At 39.3% G+C, this 20,498-nt stretch overlaps 1 protein-coding gene across 5 annotated transcripts in view; it reads left to right on the top strand.

Moving 5' to 3' along the window:
- RUNX1T1 (RUNX1 partner transcriptional co-repressor 1) overlaps positions 1–20,498 on the top strand; it is a 147,459-nt gene that overhangs the window by 102,521 nt on the left and 24,440 nt on the right. For 4 of the 5 annotated variants that reach the window (XM_024201773.2, XM_024201758.2, XM_024201766.2 and 1 more), the window contains 4 exons: positions 4,887–5,137; positions 7,278–7,363; positions 7,957–8,155; positions 18,754–18,822. In XM_024201773.2, coding sequence (XP_024057541.1) covers positions 4,887–5,137; positions 7,278–7,363; positions 7,957–8,155; positions 18,754–18,822 — 605 coding nt within the window. The remainder of the gene's footprint in view (positions 1–4,886; positions 5,138–7,277; positions 7,364–7,956; positions 8,156–18,753; positions 18,823–20,498) is intronic. The other variant, XM_024201780.2, reaches the window with a different exon arrangement.

The following is a 20,498-nucleotide window of genomic DNA, read 5'->3' as shown; positions in this document are numbered from 1 at the left end:
TTAGGAATCTTCTTTGAGCAAAATCTTACAGGTTCTTCAGTTAAGTTAATCGCCTGAGTTGTGACATGAAGCACTTCCTTAGTATGATGGTTCTGTGTGACAAGTAACTATACACATGATGTTTATATGTTGATCTGTGCTGTGCATACAACATTATCTTATCTGCAAAATAATTTGATAGATATAGGCACGAAAGAGATTTTTTTCCAGTAGATTATTATCACTCATTCAGTCATCAATCTTTTACATATAAATATTAGTTTAAACCAAAGCATCTTGCAGAAATGAAGGACGAACATTCTCCATCCCAACTCCTATTCACTGGCCTCAATAATGTTATTCTCATAAATTGCATTTAATATTTTGTATCAAATGGTAAAGTTAATTTGCCAGCCAGGGCAGTCGTTTGCTGTTTGATTTCCTGCTCTGGAATGCACAGTCATTTGAAACTAAAGATTCTTACTGTATATTTGATTGTGTGCCTTCAGCAATTCTTGATGAGAAGTAACAGTCAATCCCAGTTGTAACTGGACAGCCCTTAATCTCAATAAAAAAGGAGTCCAAATGTAAAAAATCCTTCAGCATGAACATCTACAGTTACAAAAACCTCATTCTCTGAAACTGGCCTCTCTCCTCCTTGCCCTCAGATCTTGGGTGGGGGGAGAGGGGGAGGATTCTGTACACTGAGACATACATACGGGCAGCTGTAGAAAAAAAACAGGACATCTACAGTATTTGACTTTTTAATCTTTGTTAGAGGTTATCATTCTAACCTTGATATTCAAGAACAAATTTTGAGTGTGCCTTCAAAAATGCATCCATAGTTTGATTTGTGCATACAAAAATCTGCATACTTTCACGCAAATGTGTACTTGCAAATTAAAATTTCATAGTTGGATTTGAGTAGTTGCGGGTCTGAGGTTCTGCATGCAGCCAAATGTAAAATATGTAGGTGCATTCTTGGAGAACAGTCAAAAAGTGTTGCTATCCATTGGAGTTTAACAGCATGAATTACATTGACAGCAATTAAATGTATAGTTACCTTGGCACTCATGGGGGTCACATCTCAGTCCCATCCCACTTCTTATCATTTGTCTTTCTAGAACATAGTGTACAGTCATTTTAACCGTTTACTTCCTTGCTCAAAAATACTCATTGTAACAGATGCCCTAAAGTGCCTGGCAAAGATCCTCTCCCTTTCGCTATGAGAGGGGTGATGGGGGGCCTCCGTTCACCCCTGCAATTGCAGTGGGCACTGGTGCTTGTGTATGGAGTCTCTGGAAAGCCTATCTTTATTCCCAGCAACAAGCTTTAGCAAAACCCATCTCTTCATTTCCTGTTGCTAACTGCCACAGCACTTGAAATAGAGATTCCCCTTATCCCTCCTCCAGTGGGCCCTGATACCTGCCCCACCTCTTCACTGCAATGGGCTCAATCTGCTGCGCTGCTCTCAATCCTGCCCCAGGATGCCGTCCTTGTCTCCTGCTCAGCTTCCTCTCCAGCAGGCTGTTCTTGCCTGCCTGAGACCCTGCCCTAGTCCTGCCCCATAAAGCAGTGCATGGGAGAGAGTATAGCTGTCTGGAGAGAAAGGGTGCACATTCTCCTGGGTCCCTGTCCTTCACCCCCTCACTTATCTGACCTCCGTGTGTCTCCCCTTCCCCAGTTCAGGAGAATAAAAGGCGGAGGCAGCGGCTGCCACTGAGCCACCTCCCTGCTAGATTCCTGCTCTGCATAGGCAGGGTGCAGGAGCCATCAAACCCTGCAGCAGCCTTTGTTACAGGCAGCCAAAACTGTATTCCGGTCCTAGCAGCTGAGGCGACCAACAGTGACATCTAGCATCAGTTGCAGCATCATCTATAGCTCAGCCAGAAACCCTGAGCCACCAGGGGGGAAAAAGTGTCAATGTCACCTCCCCTGGTGCACGCGCCCCACAGTTTGAGAACTGGAGTGAAGTGGAGCTCCAGTACAAGAGGAGTTGAGACAGTTGTTATTCGGATAAGCTTGGGCTGTAATAGAGCTAGAAAGTCATTCTTCATTTGTAGTATGGTCTCTGGGCAGAATGGAAGCGACTTACCTCTGTTTTTTCCTGAGGATATAAACAGGCATTCACTGTTAGGTTCATATATATTAGCTGATGGTGTGGTTGCAGGTGGACTGTGTGCACTTTATTTTGAAATATTTGATTATAGACTCAAATTCATTTTGTTTCTTTATGGTTAATTTTCTGGCCCAACACTAACTCTTCTAAATGACCTCACTATGAAAGCGCCATCTGTTACGAGGAATGGAGTGGGAACAGTTGAAGGCTGCCCTAAGACTGTGACCTAACCAATGTTCTCTTTAGATCAACAGCATGCGCAGGATTTTTGATCAAAGCTGTTGTGAGGGCACAAAAATATAGCTTCTTCTTTGAGTAGTGTCCCTATGGGCGCTGTACTTCAGACGCGTGTATACCCCATGCATGTTTGATCAGAGAGTTTAGGTAGCAGTGCCTTTCTGGCCTGCTCATGTGCTCTACTCTGCCTTGTGTACTGCACCATGGCTATATAGTGCTGCATGGGTAAACCGCCCTCAGTTCTTTCTCAAGTGCCTTGGCATGAGACAGAGCCTCAGCAGTGTCTGAGTTGATCTTACCTCAACTGCAGTTTCTTTCGTAGTTTCACTTAGTTTAGTTAGTTATAGCAGTAGTAGTTAGCTGTAGTTTTAAAAAAAATGTTGTAAGATCCATCATCCTTTTAGTTTTTCCCTGCGGAGAACTTTAGCTTGTGGGGAGGGTATGCTGGCTCTCCTAGTTTTAAACGTTGCCTTTTGTGCCAGAAGGCTCTCCTGGTGAACAATTGACACTCCCAGTGTGTCCATTGCTTGAGGAGTCACACATTCCCCCCACAAAATGAATTTTTTGCCTGGCCTTAAAATCAAGAGCCAGAAAGAACCAGGAGGTTAAATTGTGCTTCCTTATGATGGAGGGCTCCCTCCATCCACCTTCTGACCCAGCCCAGGTCCTCTCCAGCCCCATACATCAGTCTCCGAGCAAGTTGACCATCTCAACCACTTCAGCACAACACTTCTCTAGAGCTACTAAAAAGAAAACTCAAGAATCCCCTCAAAAAGACTCTAGGAAACAGAGCTCGGGTTTCCCAGGTAGGGACTCTACCTCAAAGAAACCCTGGTGGCTGATTGAGACAACTATTTAAGTGCCCACCAATTCCTGACTCGGTATCCACGAGGCTGCAGGTTCTTCAGGTACTGTGAGCACCAGTGAACCCAAAGAATCTAAGGGTTCCAGCTCAGGAAGATCTTTGGTACCATCAGGGGGCCAAGATGACAAGGAAGTGACTCTGCAGTTTATAATCATCAACTATCAGGTGTTGATGCTACATATAATCACACCAATGACTAAAAGTTCAGTTCGTTTATTGAGCATCTACCGCCAGAGCAGAGGGACTAATTCCAGGCAGCATTTGCACAGGAATCCTCTTCGCTCAACCATCTCCAACAGTAGTAATAACAGATGCACCCCTATTGTGATAGATGGATATCTGGCTGCATTACCTTTTATCAGTAGCCTGATCTCCAGCCTCCTTCTAGAGTAGTGGCCCATTCAATGTGATCTTTTTCTACTTCAGTAGTCTTTCTTAAGAATGTTCCCATTGCTGAAATATGTAGACCTGGAACTTGGACCTCCATACTCATCTTTTCTGAACATTATGCAGTAATTCATGACTCAGCTTCTGATGCTGTGCTTGGTTCTACTGTACTATCTTCAGTTTTGGACTTGACTCCGAAGCCTCTACCTTCTTGGAGGGTATTGCTTAGTAGTCACCTGAAGTGGAGTACCTATAAGGGCAATACTCAAAGAAAAAGGAGAGGTTACTCGCCTTGTGCAGTAACTGTAGTTCTTGAGATGTGTGTCCCTGTGGGTGCTCCACTAGCCACCCTCCTTCCCCGCTGCTTCGGAGTTCTTGGCTATGGAGCTTTGCAGTAGAGAAGAAACTGAGGGTGGCTCACCTATGCTGCTCTATATAGCCAAGTGCAGTGCATGAGGTGGACTAGAGCACATGCACTGGCCAAATGGGAACAGTTACCTAAAATCTCCAATTGAAGATACATGGGGCAAATGCAGATCTGAACAGTAACACCGATAGAGCCACACATCTCACAGAACTACAGTTACTGCACAAGGTAAGTAACCTCTCCTTTTCTCTCCTCTCTCGAGGAAAACATCTCTCATCACCAAGAATGATTCTTTCCTCACACTCCAAATGTGTCTTTGAAACCTGCTGTGATCATATTGTTTAATTCCCAGATGGGGAATCAGCCTGGCATTACTGAGAGCAAAGGTTCAGCATGCTAAGACATATAGCCTAAGGGCCATGTGCTGCCCTTTGGAGGAAAACATTTCTTAAGCTGCAGATTTCCCCAGATCTCTGCATGCAGCGACGGAGGCAGAACATCTCCACCAGTGTACGGTCTTTTTTCCATCAAACTGGACTTGACTAAGAATGGTGATTTCTTTTGCTTTTATTAAAAATGAAAATTGCTTGGCCACTTGCTTAACACATGAATACATTGCAGTCTGTACTGTACCCACATGTTCAAAGCTTAATCTCAGTGAATATTGCTTTAATTTTTATGTTTATAGGGAGTATTTTTATGTTCTATAGGGAGTATTATTCTACCAGTGTTTCTTAGGCTATGACAGAGATGTTTATAGTGAGCACATGTATCCTTATAAATTTTGATTGATTAAACTGCTTTATGAAATGTTCCCCCACCCACACCCCCAACGTCATGGAGCACAAATGGCAGTTCTTAACTGTGCGTATCTGAGCAATAGCCAGCCCTGTTCAAATTGTGACGGAAAGTTCCTGTACTTTATTTTTCAGAACCAAAGAAAACGGCTTTGACAGAGAGCCTTTGCACTCAGAGCATCCAAGCAAGCGGCCCTGCACTATTAGCCCAGGCCAGCGGTACAGTCCAAATAATGGCTTATCTTACCAGCCCAATGGTCTGCCTCACCCCACCCCACCTCCACCTCAGCATTATCGTTTGGATGATATGGCCATTGCCCACCACTACAGGGACTCATACAGACACCCCAACCACAGGGACCTCAGGGACAGAAACAGACCTATGGGTAAGGGACAATGAGAAACTTTGTGCTTCCTGGATTTTTCTTTCTTTCTTTCTTTCTTTCTTTCTTTCTTTCTTTCTTTCTTTCTTTCTTATAATTAAACTCTGTACTTCATTCTGGTTGAGAACTGTATTGCCCTCTATCTCACATTGCCCTCTGCTGATAGATCTATGATCCTAATGTAGTTAATGTTTATAATAGCTTTACTAATATTGGACTAGATTGTGTCTTTAATTACACACTCACACAGGAGCGTAAGGATGAGTAAGAAGCACGTCTTTCACACCTGTGTGGACAACATGGACTCTGGAACAGATGGGCAGGGGAATGGAGTCTTGTCTTTCCCTGTATCCCACACATATGACAACCAACATAGCTAGATGGGGTGTCTTAATTTACTGCTGATATAGGCCAGAGATAAATTACTATCCCACGAGTAAGGGAGTAATAGAAGGAATTGCCTCCAGAATGATGTCTCTGAGGCACAATGCCCCGTGGGACCATCCCTACCTGTGGTGTAGCTCTCACACCACACCCTGCTCAGGGCTATGCCTAAAGCACTCTTCAGGTCACAATGATTTTGTTGTGCTTTAATTTGCATGCCCCACTCTAAAGCAAAACGTTTACAGAAGTGCTTTTTATTCAGGATTTGTTTAAAAGAATAAAGAAGCAGCATTTACAGAGACCTTAAGGGTGAGGGGCTGAGGCTTAAAACTTCGAGTGAAAGATCTCTCAAGTTAGTCTAAGTTGTCCCTTTGGCTAAAATGTATGAATTCGAACTGTGGGCAATACATTGGGGCCTATTAAGACCAGATAAGGTAGCATTTATTGTCAACTCACTGCATACTTGGAACTTGCTCTTTATGCACAGTAAATCTTTACTTAGAATTTTCTATGGTTATTTAAGTATTTGTGAAGAGATGAACCTTTAATGAATCGGTATTGACATTATAGTAATCATTGCATTTAGTGATCTTACATTGGTCTGTGCATACTATTTATATTTTTTCAGTCCTCTGTGTTAAGGAAGTATGATATAAAAAGGCAATATTTAACCATTTAACTTTTTTTTTGCAGTATAAGTGGCTTGGGAATTTCCTATAGTAAATGATACAATTGTTACGTCAATTTTTGAGTTTTTTCTTTTCTACTAATCCAAAGATCAGAGGTTTTTTTTAACTTAAACAATCTGGTAATACTCAAACCTATTGAGAACTTGGACCAAATCTTCTAAGCATCAGTTTATTTCCTGTTGCTTCTCAATAATATTAAGTCTAGTATCAACAAAGATTTATTCTGTTAATACATTTTACAGTTTAAGTTTTTGATTTTAATCTACTTTACCAGCATGAAAATTTCTTAATTTTAGAACTTAGATCAGTTGCTCACTATCTGACATAAAACTCCCATCCTTCCCTATGTCTTTCATGTTGAGACTAATTTTTAAATTTTAATACACTGATCCAAACCCTAGCCTACATAAAAAAGAAGAAAAATCAACAGCAAATTATACGTTTTAAAATGTGTGAAAATAAAGTAATTTAAACAAAGAGCAGAACAAAAGGTACTAATGATTTTCGCATTGTAACCTTGTTTGATATTATGCATATGACGAAGCAATCTCTACAGGGCTGCCTTTGCACCAGAAGATATTAGTAATTTCTACATTTATTGTAACATTATTGAGGTACCCATGATTTTTTTGGTGCCCAATCCTAGAAGTGGTCTGTGCAGAGAATTATCGCCAACAGGTGTTTGTACCACCTTTGCAGCATCAGAATTTGATTCAGTGAAATATTTTATACAAGTCTCTTGTTCTGTATCTGCTTTTACTGGTTGTTTTTCATTATGGAAGGGAAATGTTTGTTTATCCCAGGTAGTGGGCATACTATAACCATTAAAGATTCCTAGTCCTTTGTTTAGATTTCTGCTTTAATATCACTGAAAAGACTGATAAACTTTAAATGGTACATGTGTATATGTAGTATGTGTCTATATACATAAACCTTCACACAAAAATTGTGCGGGTTTATGTTATGGATGAGCATTGTAAATACCAAGACTCGATAGATAGATAATGAAAGAATAAGAGAGCTTTTCTAGATGAATCCTTTGATGTAAATATCTTTTCCACTTTTGGCAGGGTTGCATGGCACACGACAAGAAGAAATGATTGATCACAGGCTAACAGATAGAGAATGGGCAGAAGAATGGAAACACCTTGACCATGTAAAAAATTAATTAGTGTGTGTGTATATGTGTCTGGATGGACCCCGCATGACTGTTACAATATTGTAACTTGTATTACGTATTTTAGTTTATTAATTTTTCTTTAATTTTCCATATTGTAGAACAAGTTTGAAAACATTGGTGGCTAAATTATAGTGCTTAGTTCCCCGTTTGGATGCTTCTTTTGGCACTCTGTGTCCAAATACCTGTTTTAGAATCCAAACTGCTGATATGAGCAGCCAATGGGATTGACCACTGGCTCCAGGACGCGTCCCACTCCCTCACTTTATCAGTGCCCTGAAAATGGAATTTTTGTTTGTTTTTGCTGTTAATTAGATCTTATAACTAGTGAAAGATTTGTATGTATATCTAGGAAATACAGTTAAGCAAGAGGGAATTATTGTGTTCAAAAGGAAGTACCGGTAGTGTATCTTATTTTTATTTAAAAGAACAGGGAGATAATCCTTCTCCCTTAAAACCCTGCCAACTGAAGTAAGAAAATGACTTAAATTCACCAAGTTTTCTGTGGGGATATGGCACATCATAATCAAATGTTCTTTTGGCTCCTTCCTTCCCCCTGCCCCTACTAATAGCTGTTAAACTGCATCATGGACATGGTGGAAAAAACAAGGCGATCTCTCACTGTACTACGGCGATGTCAAGAAGCGGACCGTGAAGAGCTTAATTATTGGATACGGCGGTACAGTGATGCAGAGGATTTAAAAAAAGGTGGTAGCAGCAGCAGCCATTCCAGACAGCAGAGTCCAGTGAATCCAGATCCAGTCCCATTAGGTACAGTATTTTCTTCAAAAGTCCATTATCGGTCCTCTCAATTAGCCAAGCCCCAGTTCCTGACTTCTTCCTTCTAATTATTACAGCTGAAGCTCATATTTGTGCCTCGGATTTATTTTTTCTCTTAATACCGATAAAATGTTCCTTTTCAGTGAAGATTAAGAACTAAATGCAAATTTCACTTCCTGATAGCCTTTTTGTGATAATCACCAGTTTTCCTTCCATTCACAAATGTACATAGGTGGAGGAGCTGGGAGACAGAATGCAAATTTGAATTTGGTGAAGTAATAAGATGAACACTGTTTGATTCCCCACCCTCATCATTTAAACCAAAAGATAGGTACTTCTTGACTGTTACTATTAAAAGACCAAGATAAATCAAAATGAACTTGATGGAGTGAATTCCACTGTATGTAATGGCACACCTTGGGAAACATCTGTACTTAGCAAACAGACTCATACAGAAACTTCTGACCTGTATTTATATTCAATTTGAGACAGAAAGTTGACAGATGAGAAATTTCCAAATGTACTTAAAAATCTTAATTCTTCTCCATAGACTCTGGGCTAGATACACAAAGGGACTCTAAGCATTATGACACGCAGCATCACAACACCTTACTTTTAGGCACCTCGAAAATTGCTGGGACTCACAAAGGCTGAGGTACAATGAATGGAGGGAGATAGGTGCCTAAGAATGGAATTCAGAAAAGCCAGCACACTGAGTGAAGAGCAGCCTAAGCTAGCCAATGAGAGATGCCAAGGAGAGGGGTGTCTCAGAGAATTTGGTGCCTGAGTCCGGGCTGGAGGGAGGCACCTATCTCTGCTTGGGATTCTCAGTTGTGAACACTCTCCTAAAATCAAGCATCTAAGGTGTTTCTTGAAGGAAGCCTGGGAGAGGGTGTTCCTAGGTCTCCCACGTCCTGGGTGAGTGCTCTAACCACCAGTCTACAGAGTCCTTCTCATGCTTGCACTCTCTCTCTCCCCCAACCCCTCTCTGCCCCAAAGACTCTTTAATTATTCATCCAAAGTGGAACAGCTTCAAAAGAAGAGACTGAGGGAGCCCCACATCAGAATATCCCTTAGCCCGGTGGTTAGGACACTCCCCTGAGGGGTGGCAGATTCCTGTTCAAATCTTTTCTCACCCTGAGACAAAGGGGGGACTTGATCCAGGGGTCTCCCATGTCCAGGTGACTACCCTGACCAGTGGACTAAAAATTATGAGGCAGATTCTTCTGCCTCCCTTCTCCCCGGCCATTTTGGGTGAGCGCCCCTCTGGGGCCCAACCTGGTAAACAGGCTTAGAACTTTTCCTAGAAAAACATTGGCACTGAGTGAGTTTAGGTGCCTCTAGCATTCAGTGGCAGCAAAGCAGAGGTTTTCTGAATATCAGTGGTGCCTGATTCTGGGATTTAGGTGACTAAAGTGACAGTTGGGCAGCTAAATCCCTTTGTGAATCTAGCCTTCTGTGTTCTGAGGGCAAGCTCGCTCTCCGTATAGATCAGTAGCATTTAAACTCAAAGAGCAGGAGGACTCTGTCTTTGTCAACTATTGGAAGTACCAGAAAGCCGCAGAATAATCACATTTCAATGTATGCATTTTTAGAATTCATCAATATTGGATGATGTGTGGCTATGATCAGAATAATTACACACTGAGAGACTATCACAACCAATGTACTGCAGCACATCAAGATAGCGCACTATGTTTATTTTGTGGTTATCTGTGATCCACTGATACCAGGTTGCGATTTTTTCCTCCTGCTCACCTATCTGGCTGTTGAGATGAAAAGGAGATTGCTGGTGGTGCCTCTTTGTCTCTTCCTCTGTGGGGGAGCAATATTGTTGTACACAGAGCTGGGCAAAATTTTTACAGCAAATTGTAAATTCACTGAAAAATTCATTTTTTCGGGGCACCAAAATGTTTTGCGAATTCTGATTCAATTTGGCAAATTGTTTCAGATGAAGAAAAAAAAAACAGATGTTTTTCCCAGCATTTTCAAAATTTAGTGTTTCAAGATTTTGTTTCAAAATGATATTTTCTAAACAAAATGTCATTTCAAATCACTGTTTTGTTTTGGAAGTGTTGTTTAAAATCAACCCAAGCAAAATTGTTTGCTTTTTTGTTTTGGTGAGAAACTGTTTTTTGTTTGTTTGTTTTTTCAGTTTTCATTCCAATCGAAACATATTTTTTGATTCAGCCGCTGAACCAAAAAAACAGTGATGGGTGAAGGAAGCTAGAAAACATATACGGATAATACATGTTCATGATGGTAAACCACTTCAGTATATAGTGCAATATTTAGTGCCCCTTGGTAACAAGAAATTTGAAGGAGGCTCATTTGAGCCAATGGGGTCTTGGTGTTAGAATTCCTAGAAATGAATTTCAGTTAGCTGACGGAGGTATCACCAGGAATGGCATCACTGAATTAGCTAATCAGTATAGTCCCTTTGGACAACTTTCTCAGAAATACTGTTTCAGGTAATGGTTTCTATGACTCATGTTGGGGATCTAAAGAAAGAAGATGACTAATCCAGAGATAAGTATGACAGCCAAAATGCCCACCAACCTGGCAAGCCCCTGAAATTACTCCTTGTGTGAAGGAAACTACTTAAGTCATGACCTATGGAGGCCATCTCCAACAAACCTGTAATGCAGAACTGTTAAGTTTTGAGCTATGCTGGGAAGAAGATTCTGCATATAATTAGCAGGTGAAATAGGGAAGGCTATAGTGTCTTCATAATCCCCCAATAAACTGAACTAGCAGATTGATCCTTGACTGTTAGAGAATCCTGATAATAACAAGAGTGTAAAACTTTTAAGTAATGTACTTAGTCATAAGACAAAGTTTGCAGTTACCATGTTAAAAATTAAGAGCAGAGAAATACACAGGACTAGATGATGTGTATGGTGTATCATCATTTATTTACATACTTGACATTGGATGTGCCTGAAAGCAAGTTTATTTGTGTAAAAAGCCACATTGCATAACATAGTCCATTGAATTTGATGCCCAAATTACCACGGTAGTTGTGATGGATACAGATTTAACTGACGGGAGTTGAGTCCATTTCACTTAAATATACCCATTCCAGTTAGCTTGGTTTAAAAAAAAAATTACTTTGCTACGTTTATGGATCAGTAATTTGTAATGCTTCAATGATATTGTATTCGTTTCAATCACAGGACCCTGACAAGAGACGTTTATATATCTGACACTCAGGGCACCAGATACTTGCCTTTTTTTAAAAAGGAAACACAATAATTACATTATCTTAAATCTGGAAGTATCCCAGTAGACTACAGTTCTCTGGAAGGTTAACAAAATATGAACTTTAAAAGTGCAGATTCATAGAAACAGCATTGGTGACCCCTAAGGCAGTGTTTTGTTTTTTTATTTTTGAGGGAAGGGTGAGAAAGTAAGTGAAAAAATTACTCTAAAATTTTAATTAAGGCCCTATCACCTATAAATATTGCTTTTTTGTGTGTGGATTCTAAATGTCAATAATTTCCCTTTGTACTTTTTTAATGAGATAATCCATCCTTTAAAAATTACCAGCTTGTTATCTCCAGTAGCAAGGAAAAAGTGTCATGTGGCCACACTGTTTGTGTCTTTGTATCTTTTTCTATAAGATTAAAATGGCACCATCACAGTAAAACAGTTTTCACTGTAACCATTGTGAACAACTACTTTTTAGATTTATAGTTCTGTCATTAAAAATTTACTCTGAACTGAAATTTAGCTTCCATGGTCTTGGTCCAGGAGCAGCTAAAGAAAAATCTGATCACTTTGAAGCCTGTAAATCTCTCTACAACTGAAAAAAGTGGTTTTTTGTGCTCCTTTTAATCTCTGGCTTCTATGTGGGTTTTTTTGTTCAGTTTGACAGTCTATAGGGGTTTTTTTTTGTTTTGTTTTTTTTTAATTAGAAAATCAGGTAGACATTTGAAAATCTTGCATTTCACATTTTACTTTATTGTTAATGGTTTTAAACTACTAGAAACTCTTGTAATAGGTTAAAAATTCACTGTTCTGTATAAATAAAAGTACATGAATGTGTGCAACTAAGATAAGACAAATACATTTCCTTTAGCGCTAAATAGTACACGTTAATAAAAATCTAACAATGACTCAAACAGACCTTATGTACACTATTCACTTGATGGACTGGTAGTGGTCTATCAAGTGAATAATTGTTCATAGGTACTCATGCACTTCTGTTGAAGGATTTAAATACTATATACTCCAAACAGTTTGTGATCTTCCTCCTCCTAACAATAAATAAGTATACTGTAATAGACACACAATGGTATAAGTTAACAATGAAGGCTTTGTGAATTATAAATAAGACCTGTAACCTTATTGAGTGAAGATGTTTGTTTGTAGGCAACTTCAGAAGGTTCCAAGGTGAAGTTTACCTGAATTTGTCTAATCCTCTTTGGGGTAGAAATCTGTACAAAAATATTACAAGATGGAGTTTGAAATCTCACAAGAGTCTCCATGTTTTGTGCTAGGTCATGTTGAAACCAGAATGTGCAGGGCCTGTGAAGTTGTAAAGAACACATACATTAGCCGTATATTAAACAAAAATTTAAAAATCTAAACTTTCAAAACTAGTTTGTACTTTATCTAAACTGGCTCCTTCAGCCCATTCTACATTAGCAGTGACATACCCACTGCCATGCCTGTATAGTGGTCACCACTGAAATCTTTCCACTGCCATTTGCAAATAATTAATATTTACCATGATGGCACAGTATTCCCAGTGAGAATTTGGAGGAATACTGTGAATGCTAGAGTACATTTGTTGCTTGAAATGGCAAAATTGTAAAGATTTAATGGCAATCACTGCAGCTTTTAATGCTTTTAATTCACTAGCTGGAATGGAGGCTTGGGCTAGATTGTAGTGTAATAAGTGGTATGCTGTTGCAGAGAACTGGAGCTGCTAAATTGTTTAGTTTGTAATTTGGATCTCCTATTTTAACTTCTGAGGCAGGGATAATCTTTATCCATGCCTTATACTGTTCCATGCTGGTGCTTGCCAAAATAATAATTGATAGAAAAGAAGAAATAGACCCTGCTACTGCATGCTGTAGGAAATTTGCTTTTTTGTCTAAGTTAGTAATTTAGTACTTGTGTTTTTGAACCAGACTGTTATTAATTCTGTGCCCCATGACCACAACTTTATACTTTAAAGATCGTTATGATAGACATTTTAAAGAATGATGCTAGTTCAAAACTATGTTTAAGTAAAGTTGAAGATGGTGCAAGCCAATGAGCCTGGAAAATTGAAGTCTGATTCACCACTGCATTTCTCCAGTTTTACATCAATGTAACTCCATTAACATTACACTGGAATGACAGTTTTGAATTGGAACCCTTGCAGCTGAGGCAGAATTCCAGTGTCTAGTCTTTATGGCATATCTCTACATCCATATCAGTCACATGTAACCACTGAAGCTTGAAGCCCTTTTCAGCATTACTCATGATGTTCACTGCACTTTGCCAGCATAGATTAGGAAGAATGGACCCCTTAGCCAAGTCTGTTTCCTCACCTACATTACAACCAGGGTTATGTCTACTAGAGACTGGTGTCAATCACGGTATTCTTAAGAAGTGGGGTTGTTAGAATTTGTTTTTATTGAGGCTTGTTGACAATGTGCTGCTAGCTCTGTATATTTATTCTTAGGGTCAGAATGAAGCAAAATATCTATGTAAAAATATTCTGTAGTTCAGACATAGTTAATAACTTGATGATGTAAAATGTTTATCCTTTTGATGCTTTGTGTGTCATAACTTTCATTGTGACCACAGGCTTGTTCTGTCCACTGCAGAAGGAAGGCCAAATTTGGTGCTGCCATCCATTGCTGTCTTGAGCCAAATAAGATCAGACAGGTCCTTCAAAGGCAATGTGTTCATCCCTTCATTATTTTGATTGCAGCTCTTGCAGTATTTATTACACAATGTTAAGGGTGTCCATTCTGTTGTAAATTCAATCTATTTTCCATTTCTTCTTTCTAAAATGGATTGTCCTTTTTCATCACCTGGAAGATACCTTTTACCTTGGTTTAGTCTTCCTACCCTTTTTTTTTAATTTCCTTATCACCATGTGATACCATGCATATATCTTTTATTTTTTCTTAACTTGCCCAGCTTTTAGTTTGTGTCACTTTTCTTATTGAGCTTCTGTATTTGTTTCAGCTGTTTAAAAATATCTCCATGTATTACTCTTTCAACACTGCTTCTGTTTCTGTAAAGTCAAAAGTCTCTAATGGCCTACAAAATGCTTGTGGTACTTGCTGAACTTCAGAACCTGGTTGGCTGTCTGTCAGTGATTTATGAACTGTTTCTGATGTCATGGTTGATTAAACTCCTGAAGTGAATACACCAGTGCTTACAAGAAAACCTTACATCACAATGACAATAGGCTGAGTTCTTGAGGCTATTTCCCTTTTTATGAAAGAAAACATCCAAGTTGCCGCATAAGCAATCTTCCTTTTCCTCACATATTTTACAAAAAAATGTAAGTTGTAGCCGTCCCTACCATCCAGTAGAGTGCCTGGAAAAACTCATTCTTGTTTTTGTATCTTTGACCCCTCGGTGTTCATGTGAGGAAATCCAACTTTTCCTTTGAATTCATGGAGATAAATTTCATATTGAAGGACAATACTGTAAGACAGTGTTTCTCAAACTGGGGCCACTGCTTGTGTAGGGAAAGCCCCTGACGGGATGGGACGGGTTGTTTACCTGCCCCATCCACAGGTCCAGCCGATCGCGGCTCCCACTGGCCCTGGTTCGCTGCTCCAGGCCAATGGGGGCTGCGGAAAGCGGCGCGGGCCGAGGGACGTACTGGCCACCGCTTCCCGCAGCCCCCATTGGCCTGGAGCAGCGAACCGCGGCCAGTGGGAGCCGCGATCGGCCGGACCTGCGGACAGGGCAGGTAAACCAACCTACACAAGCAGCAGCCCCAGTTTGAGAAACATTGCTGTAAGACCTCCTTAGCTTTCATAATGTCTTTTATCTTACCTCATTTTCATCTGTTCACGCACAGGTACTGGTTACAGTTGTTTCATTTTCTGAGGAGAATAAATGTCCACTTAGAACTGCACTGGTACCAAGAAACTCAAGCATTAGTTTACTTCATTGTTGTCTAAGAAAGTTCACTATTGTGAACTCATCCTGCTCTCACCGTTCATCATAATTATTTTATTATCTTGTATGAACTAACAAACCCTGTATTGTTTCTGGCATTTAAATCCTTTCCCACTTTAAATTTGTCTGATTATTTCACTCTCTTTGTTTGTTAGGGAGCTTTTTGTATGATTTCTGATTTCTGCAGTTCTCCTGTCAATGATGCATTCTTTTTCTTTATGACTTTTTCAATTTGATTTATATCTAATATTTTAGGACTGGGCTGTTGGGTTTTTGTGAGTAGTTTTTTGTGTTTCTTGCCAGATTTTCAAGTCCCGTATGTTTTTTTATTTTGTTTTGTTTTTAATGAGCAGCTCTCTTGAGGCTTCATCTTATGTCCCCCTTCTTTACTGTCCTTCAGTCACTTCCTGTACTTTAGTTCCATGCAGACGTGTGTCTTGCTGTTCATGGAACTATCAGGGCTGACTTCACCATATCTACATTCATTATTTTTTTCTATTTGGAAATGTGTTTCTTATTAGAATCATAGGTGCTCCTTTTTTCTTTTCTTTCTTGTGCCCTGTTCCAAGCTGTGGAAGTCTCTCTCACAGGATCTTGATTTAATTCTTCCTTACAGCAAATTTCTTTCTTTATGTAAGTGACATGCAGTTTGAATATGAGCTTGATTGATCTTTGTATTTGTAAATTTTAACATTTAGCTGGCAACCTGGTCACTGATGTCATTGAATTCCATTTCCTGAAAGACTTGTGTACCTAAAAGCCTAATACCACATTCCTCTTTCATTTGTATTAGTAGTAGTAGTAATGGTGCAGTAGTGCTCAAAGGGCCTATTCAGACTTGTAGTCCCAGTGGGTTAGGTTCTCTGTGAATACATGGTACCTGACCCAAATAACTGACAAACCAATTTAATACAAAACACAAGTGAGCGTGACAAACAAATGAGAGGAAAGTGGACAGAAGAGAAGACTTGTTTTGTGGGTTTAGAATCCATTAGTTCTTCATTTGCTCCCCAAGATACCTTTGCTGTATCTGATAATATCCCACAACTTTTGTTCACTTCTGTTTGTATCATCAGCCAGAAACATGCTGACTTTGTACCAGTGATTTAGTATGTTCAACTTTAGTGAGTCTGAGATCTCTCTGCCACCTACTCCTCCTTCCCTGAATCAAATGGAACACTTCCAGTGAACTTATTTTCCATGGAGAAGGCAGGGTATAAGCAATAAGAAAGTTCTTGGTCACTGTAGATGCACAAGATGGAGATCTTCACAGAACATCGAAGTGTATGATAATCAATAGGCTGATCCTGCAAATGAGTAACTTGGTGGAGTCTCACTCCCCTGAGTATAGTAAATGTATATGCATTCTTAGAATCAGGTCTGAATTTTTTTAATTACAGTATCATGGTGATTGGAGCTGGTTGAAAAGATGCAAAAATTTTCACTAAAATTTCATCTTTTTTGTCAAAATCTCAAAATGTTCCATCCAGCTGTAATTGTTGATATTTTGTTCACACACCTTCCTTAGTGATGAACAGAACTGTAAAGAGAACTCTCTACTGTCTGCTGGACATGAAACTATTAAATCTGCCATAGTCTATAGATATGTTCTCTTTCCCTGTTGTACATCACTTATGGGATGGTAAGCAGTCTGCAACACCTTCACCTGGATGCTTAAAATCAGACTTATAACTGATAAGAATGTTGGCATGAGTTGAACAATACAGTAGTAACACCAGCAATGTTAAATATAGTCTGTTTTCTTAATGCAGTTTTTAAAAAAAGATCTAGTAGACAACCATCACGTAAATAGTACTATATGTACATGTACGCAAATTAAAAACAAAACAACCCGTCTAGACCAGTGGTTCTCAAAGCCAGTCTGCTGCTTGTTCAGGGAAAGCCCCTGGCAGGCTGGGCCGGTTTGTTTACCTGCCGTGTCCGCAGGTTCGGGCGATCGCAGCTCCCACTGGCCGCGGTTCACCGCTCCAGGCCAATGGGGGCTACGGGAAGGGTGACCAGCACATCCCTTGGCCCGTGCCGCTTCCCGCAGCCCCCATTGGCCTGGAGTGGCTAACCGTGGCCAATGGGAGCCGCAATTGGCCAAACCTGCGGACGCGGCAGGTAAACAAACCGGCCCGGCCTGGCCTGGCCTGGCAGGGTTTTTCCCTGAACAAGCGGCGGACCGGCTTTGAGAACCACTGCTCTAGACACTAATGGCTCAACATACTAGTCGATAAATGCCTGTCTGCAAAAGACTGCTTTTGAACCATATACAGTATTATCTACTAATAACTTTAAACCATATTGGTATGTGTAGGAAAACTGTCTCAGAAGAACTATGCATGTGCACTTACTAGTTTTCAAAATCAAATATCAGATTTATTTATTTTTTTACTTTTACCAGTACCTTTTAAAAATGCGTATACTTTGTTATAGACTAGTTGTTTGCTAAACTTAATTACTTTAAATCCAAGTATTGTTGCCTTTTTGGTCATGCAGGCAACAGAAAGCATCTTAAAGTTCTTTTTCTTTTCTTATTATTTTTAAACACTCCTTTATTACTTTGAAAAATAGTTTAAAGGAAGGTTTTGAGGTTGTTTTGAAAGTTTGTTTAAAAAGAGAGCATTCTCCTTTGCTTTGTATGTTAAATTTTAGGCCAGAGTGAATTGTTGCAGCCAAGTTTATGTAGGGCCTGATCCAAAGCCCTTTGAAATATATGGAAAAAGCTCCTGTTGATTTCAGTGGACCTAGAATCAAGCCCACAGGCCAAACTATTTAAGACAAGAGCCTATAAAATGTGACCAGACTTTCAATAGGAGAATTGAAAATCAGGCCACTTTTTTAGGGGTATGGATTTAGAAACCTGATTTTCAGCTCCTATTTTTGAAAATTTTGCAGATAGATCCTATAGTGTTTGTTGAGATTTAGAGAAGTGTAGGTTTGGGCATACAGAAATGCTCCTTTCTTTATCTGTGGAAGGCTTATTTGATCATCAGTATCACATCTTGGCTTTTCTTCCTCTCAGCAGTAACCATTCTCTTTTTCATAGAAGTGCCAAATGCAAACTATTGCATTATTCTTTTCATAAATATGATTACAAAGGAAGAAAAATGTCTATCCCTCAGTAGGGTTTGCAAAACCAGCCTTAAGAGGCTAGAAACTGTTATACATATCTGGCTTTAAACATTGTAAAATAAAAATAAAGTGAAATAGTAACAGCTCGGCTTGAGAGGAGACATTAGAGTCCCAAACATTTAACTGATCTAGGTGACATTTATGGGCTATGGCCATAGTATTCTCTTTATTTTATGTAAAGGTGATATTCACATGCTTTTGTCTGACTAATAAGCAAAGGGAAAGGGCATTTCTCTAAGCCTTGTTTAACGATTAAGCATTGCTTACAGTACTCTTTATTTTTCCCCACCCTATCCCGCTCCTTCTTGTAGAATCACATCGGGAATTCCTTCATAGGCCTGCTTCTGGATATGTGCCAGAGGAGATCTGGAAGAAAGCTGGTAAGAATTGTTTAAAAACATGAGCTTAGTGTTCTGGCAGCTGTGTGCAGTTGTTAATGCACTGATGTGAGGAATGAAAAGAAAGGGCTTACTAGTAACAAAAAGAAATTTTATTTAATAATCTTAAACTGGAACTGATCAGAACATGAAATAATCTTTATTATAAAAACATCTGCCACTACAGTTTAGGGGCTGTCAATATTTCCATTAAATAACCCAATTTTCAGGGGTTATAATGGCTTGAGGCTGAAAGTTGATATACAAAAGTTTCCGTCTGTGAGCAATTTAAAAAAAATGAACTTTGACAATTTTTTAAGTTTGAAGATTTCCACACCATTAACCTCCAAGGGAAAAGAAAACATAAATATGTACTTTTTTTAAAAAAAATGGAAAAATACAGAGTTGGGATTGTAATGTGAAAAAATGTGTAATATTTCATGGCTGTTAATCAACAGTCAGATTTAAAACACAGCTCTTAAACACAGTAATTTCAAAGATGGATACAATGTTGCATCTGCACAACTGCGCTCATATTTGTTGCACCAGCATTTGCACACACTAAGTCCCTAATGTTGTGATCTGTTCTGCATTGGCAGAACAGTACAGAACTCCTTGAACTCCATGAAGTTTGGCATGAGCACAGGGGTTCACTGGAAGGGATCATATTGCTGTCGTGGGATGAAATCTTGGCTTCATTGAAGTCAACAGAAATTTTGCCATTGACTTCAAAGAAGCTAGGCTTTCATCCTCAGGGCGTGAGCTCAGCTACCAGTTTGTGTGCACTCAGGCCTGATTTTTGCATGTGCAACTGTCTGCTTGATTGTTCAAATGCTAGGGTGCAGAGGCACATTTATGTCCCATTGCTACTGCCTTTGATAAGGTGACCCATAATTTTAATGATTAAATGGCAGATACAGCAGTTTCAGGATTTTCTACTTTTTCCTATAACTGCTTTTCATTAGAGTTTTTATTTATTTATTTATTTATTTGTTTGTTTGTTTGTTTATTTATTTATTTATTTATTTATTACGGAACAAAAATACACAATGTTATGAAGGCATATTGATGCAATAGACATAGTCATGTCATTTAATGTACTGTGGATTCATCTTTTGGAATACACATTTGTTGATATGTGTTCAAAGCATATTTTATTTAGCTATCACAGTTTATGCTATAACTAACGCAACTCATTCAATATACAATTTTGTCCGATGTCCAAAGGAAACTTAGCCCTAAAATGTGATGCTGTGGTATGTCAGTGGCACGTTTGTTTCCCTTTTTCCTTTATTTATGGTAGTATTTTAATTTAAAAATAAGAAACAATGATCAAATATGATGGAGTCCAAAAAAACATAATTTACAGCAAAGTTGCATAGAGGAATTTCTGAAATTGAAACTTTATTCTTCATAGGGTCTTTAGGTTTTGCTGCTTGGCAAATTCTGTAAACTTGACATATCAAATTATTTGCAATTCCTAGACACAGGAAAGTGAAAGAAGAATGGTGCTTCACTCTTTACTAGAGATGGCAGCAAAATTTGGGGCTGTTATCAAATTTCAAATGTTCTCAAGTTCTGGGCCCAGATCATCAGCTGGTGTGAAAGGAGCTGTGTCAGTTAACACCTTATGAACATTTGTCCTATTGGGTTGTTTTGGATCTGGGATTTTGATTCAG

This window comes from Terrapene carolina, unplaced genomic scaffold (assembly GCF_002925995.2).
Source record: "Terrapene carolina triunguis isolate 2854851 unplaced genomic scaffold, T_m_triunguis-2.0 Scaffold58, whole genome shotgun sequence".
NCBI lineage: Eukaryota > Metazoa > Chordata > Testudines > Emydidae > Terrapene > Terrapene triunguis.
Note: the sequence above shows the minus strand (reverse complement) of the source record. Positions and strands in the feature narration are given on the sequence as shown.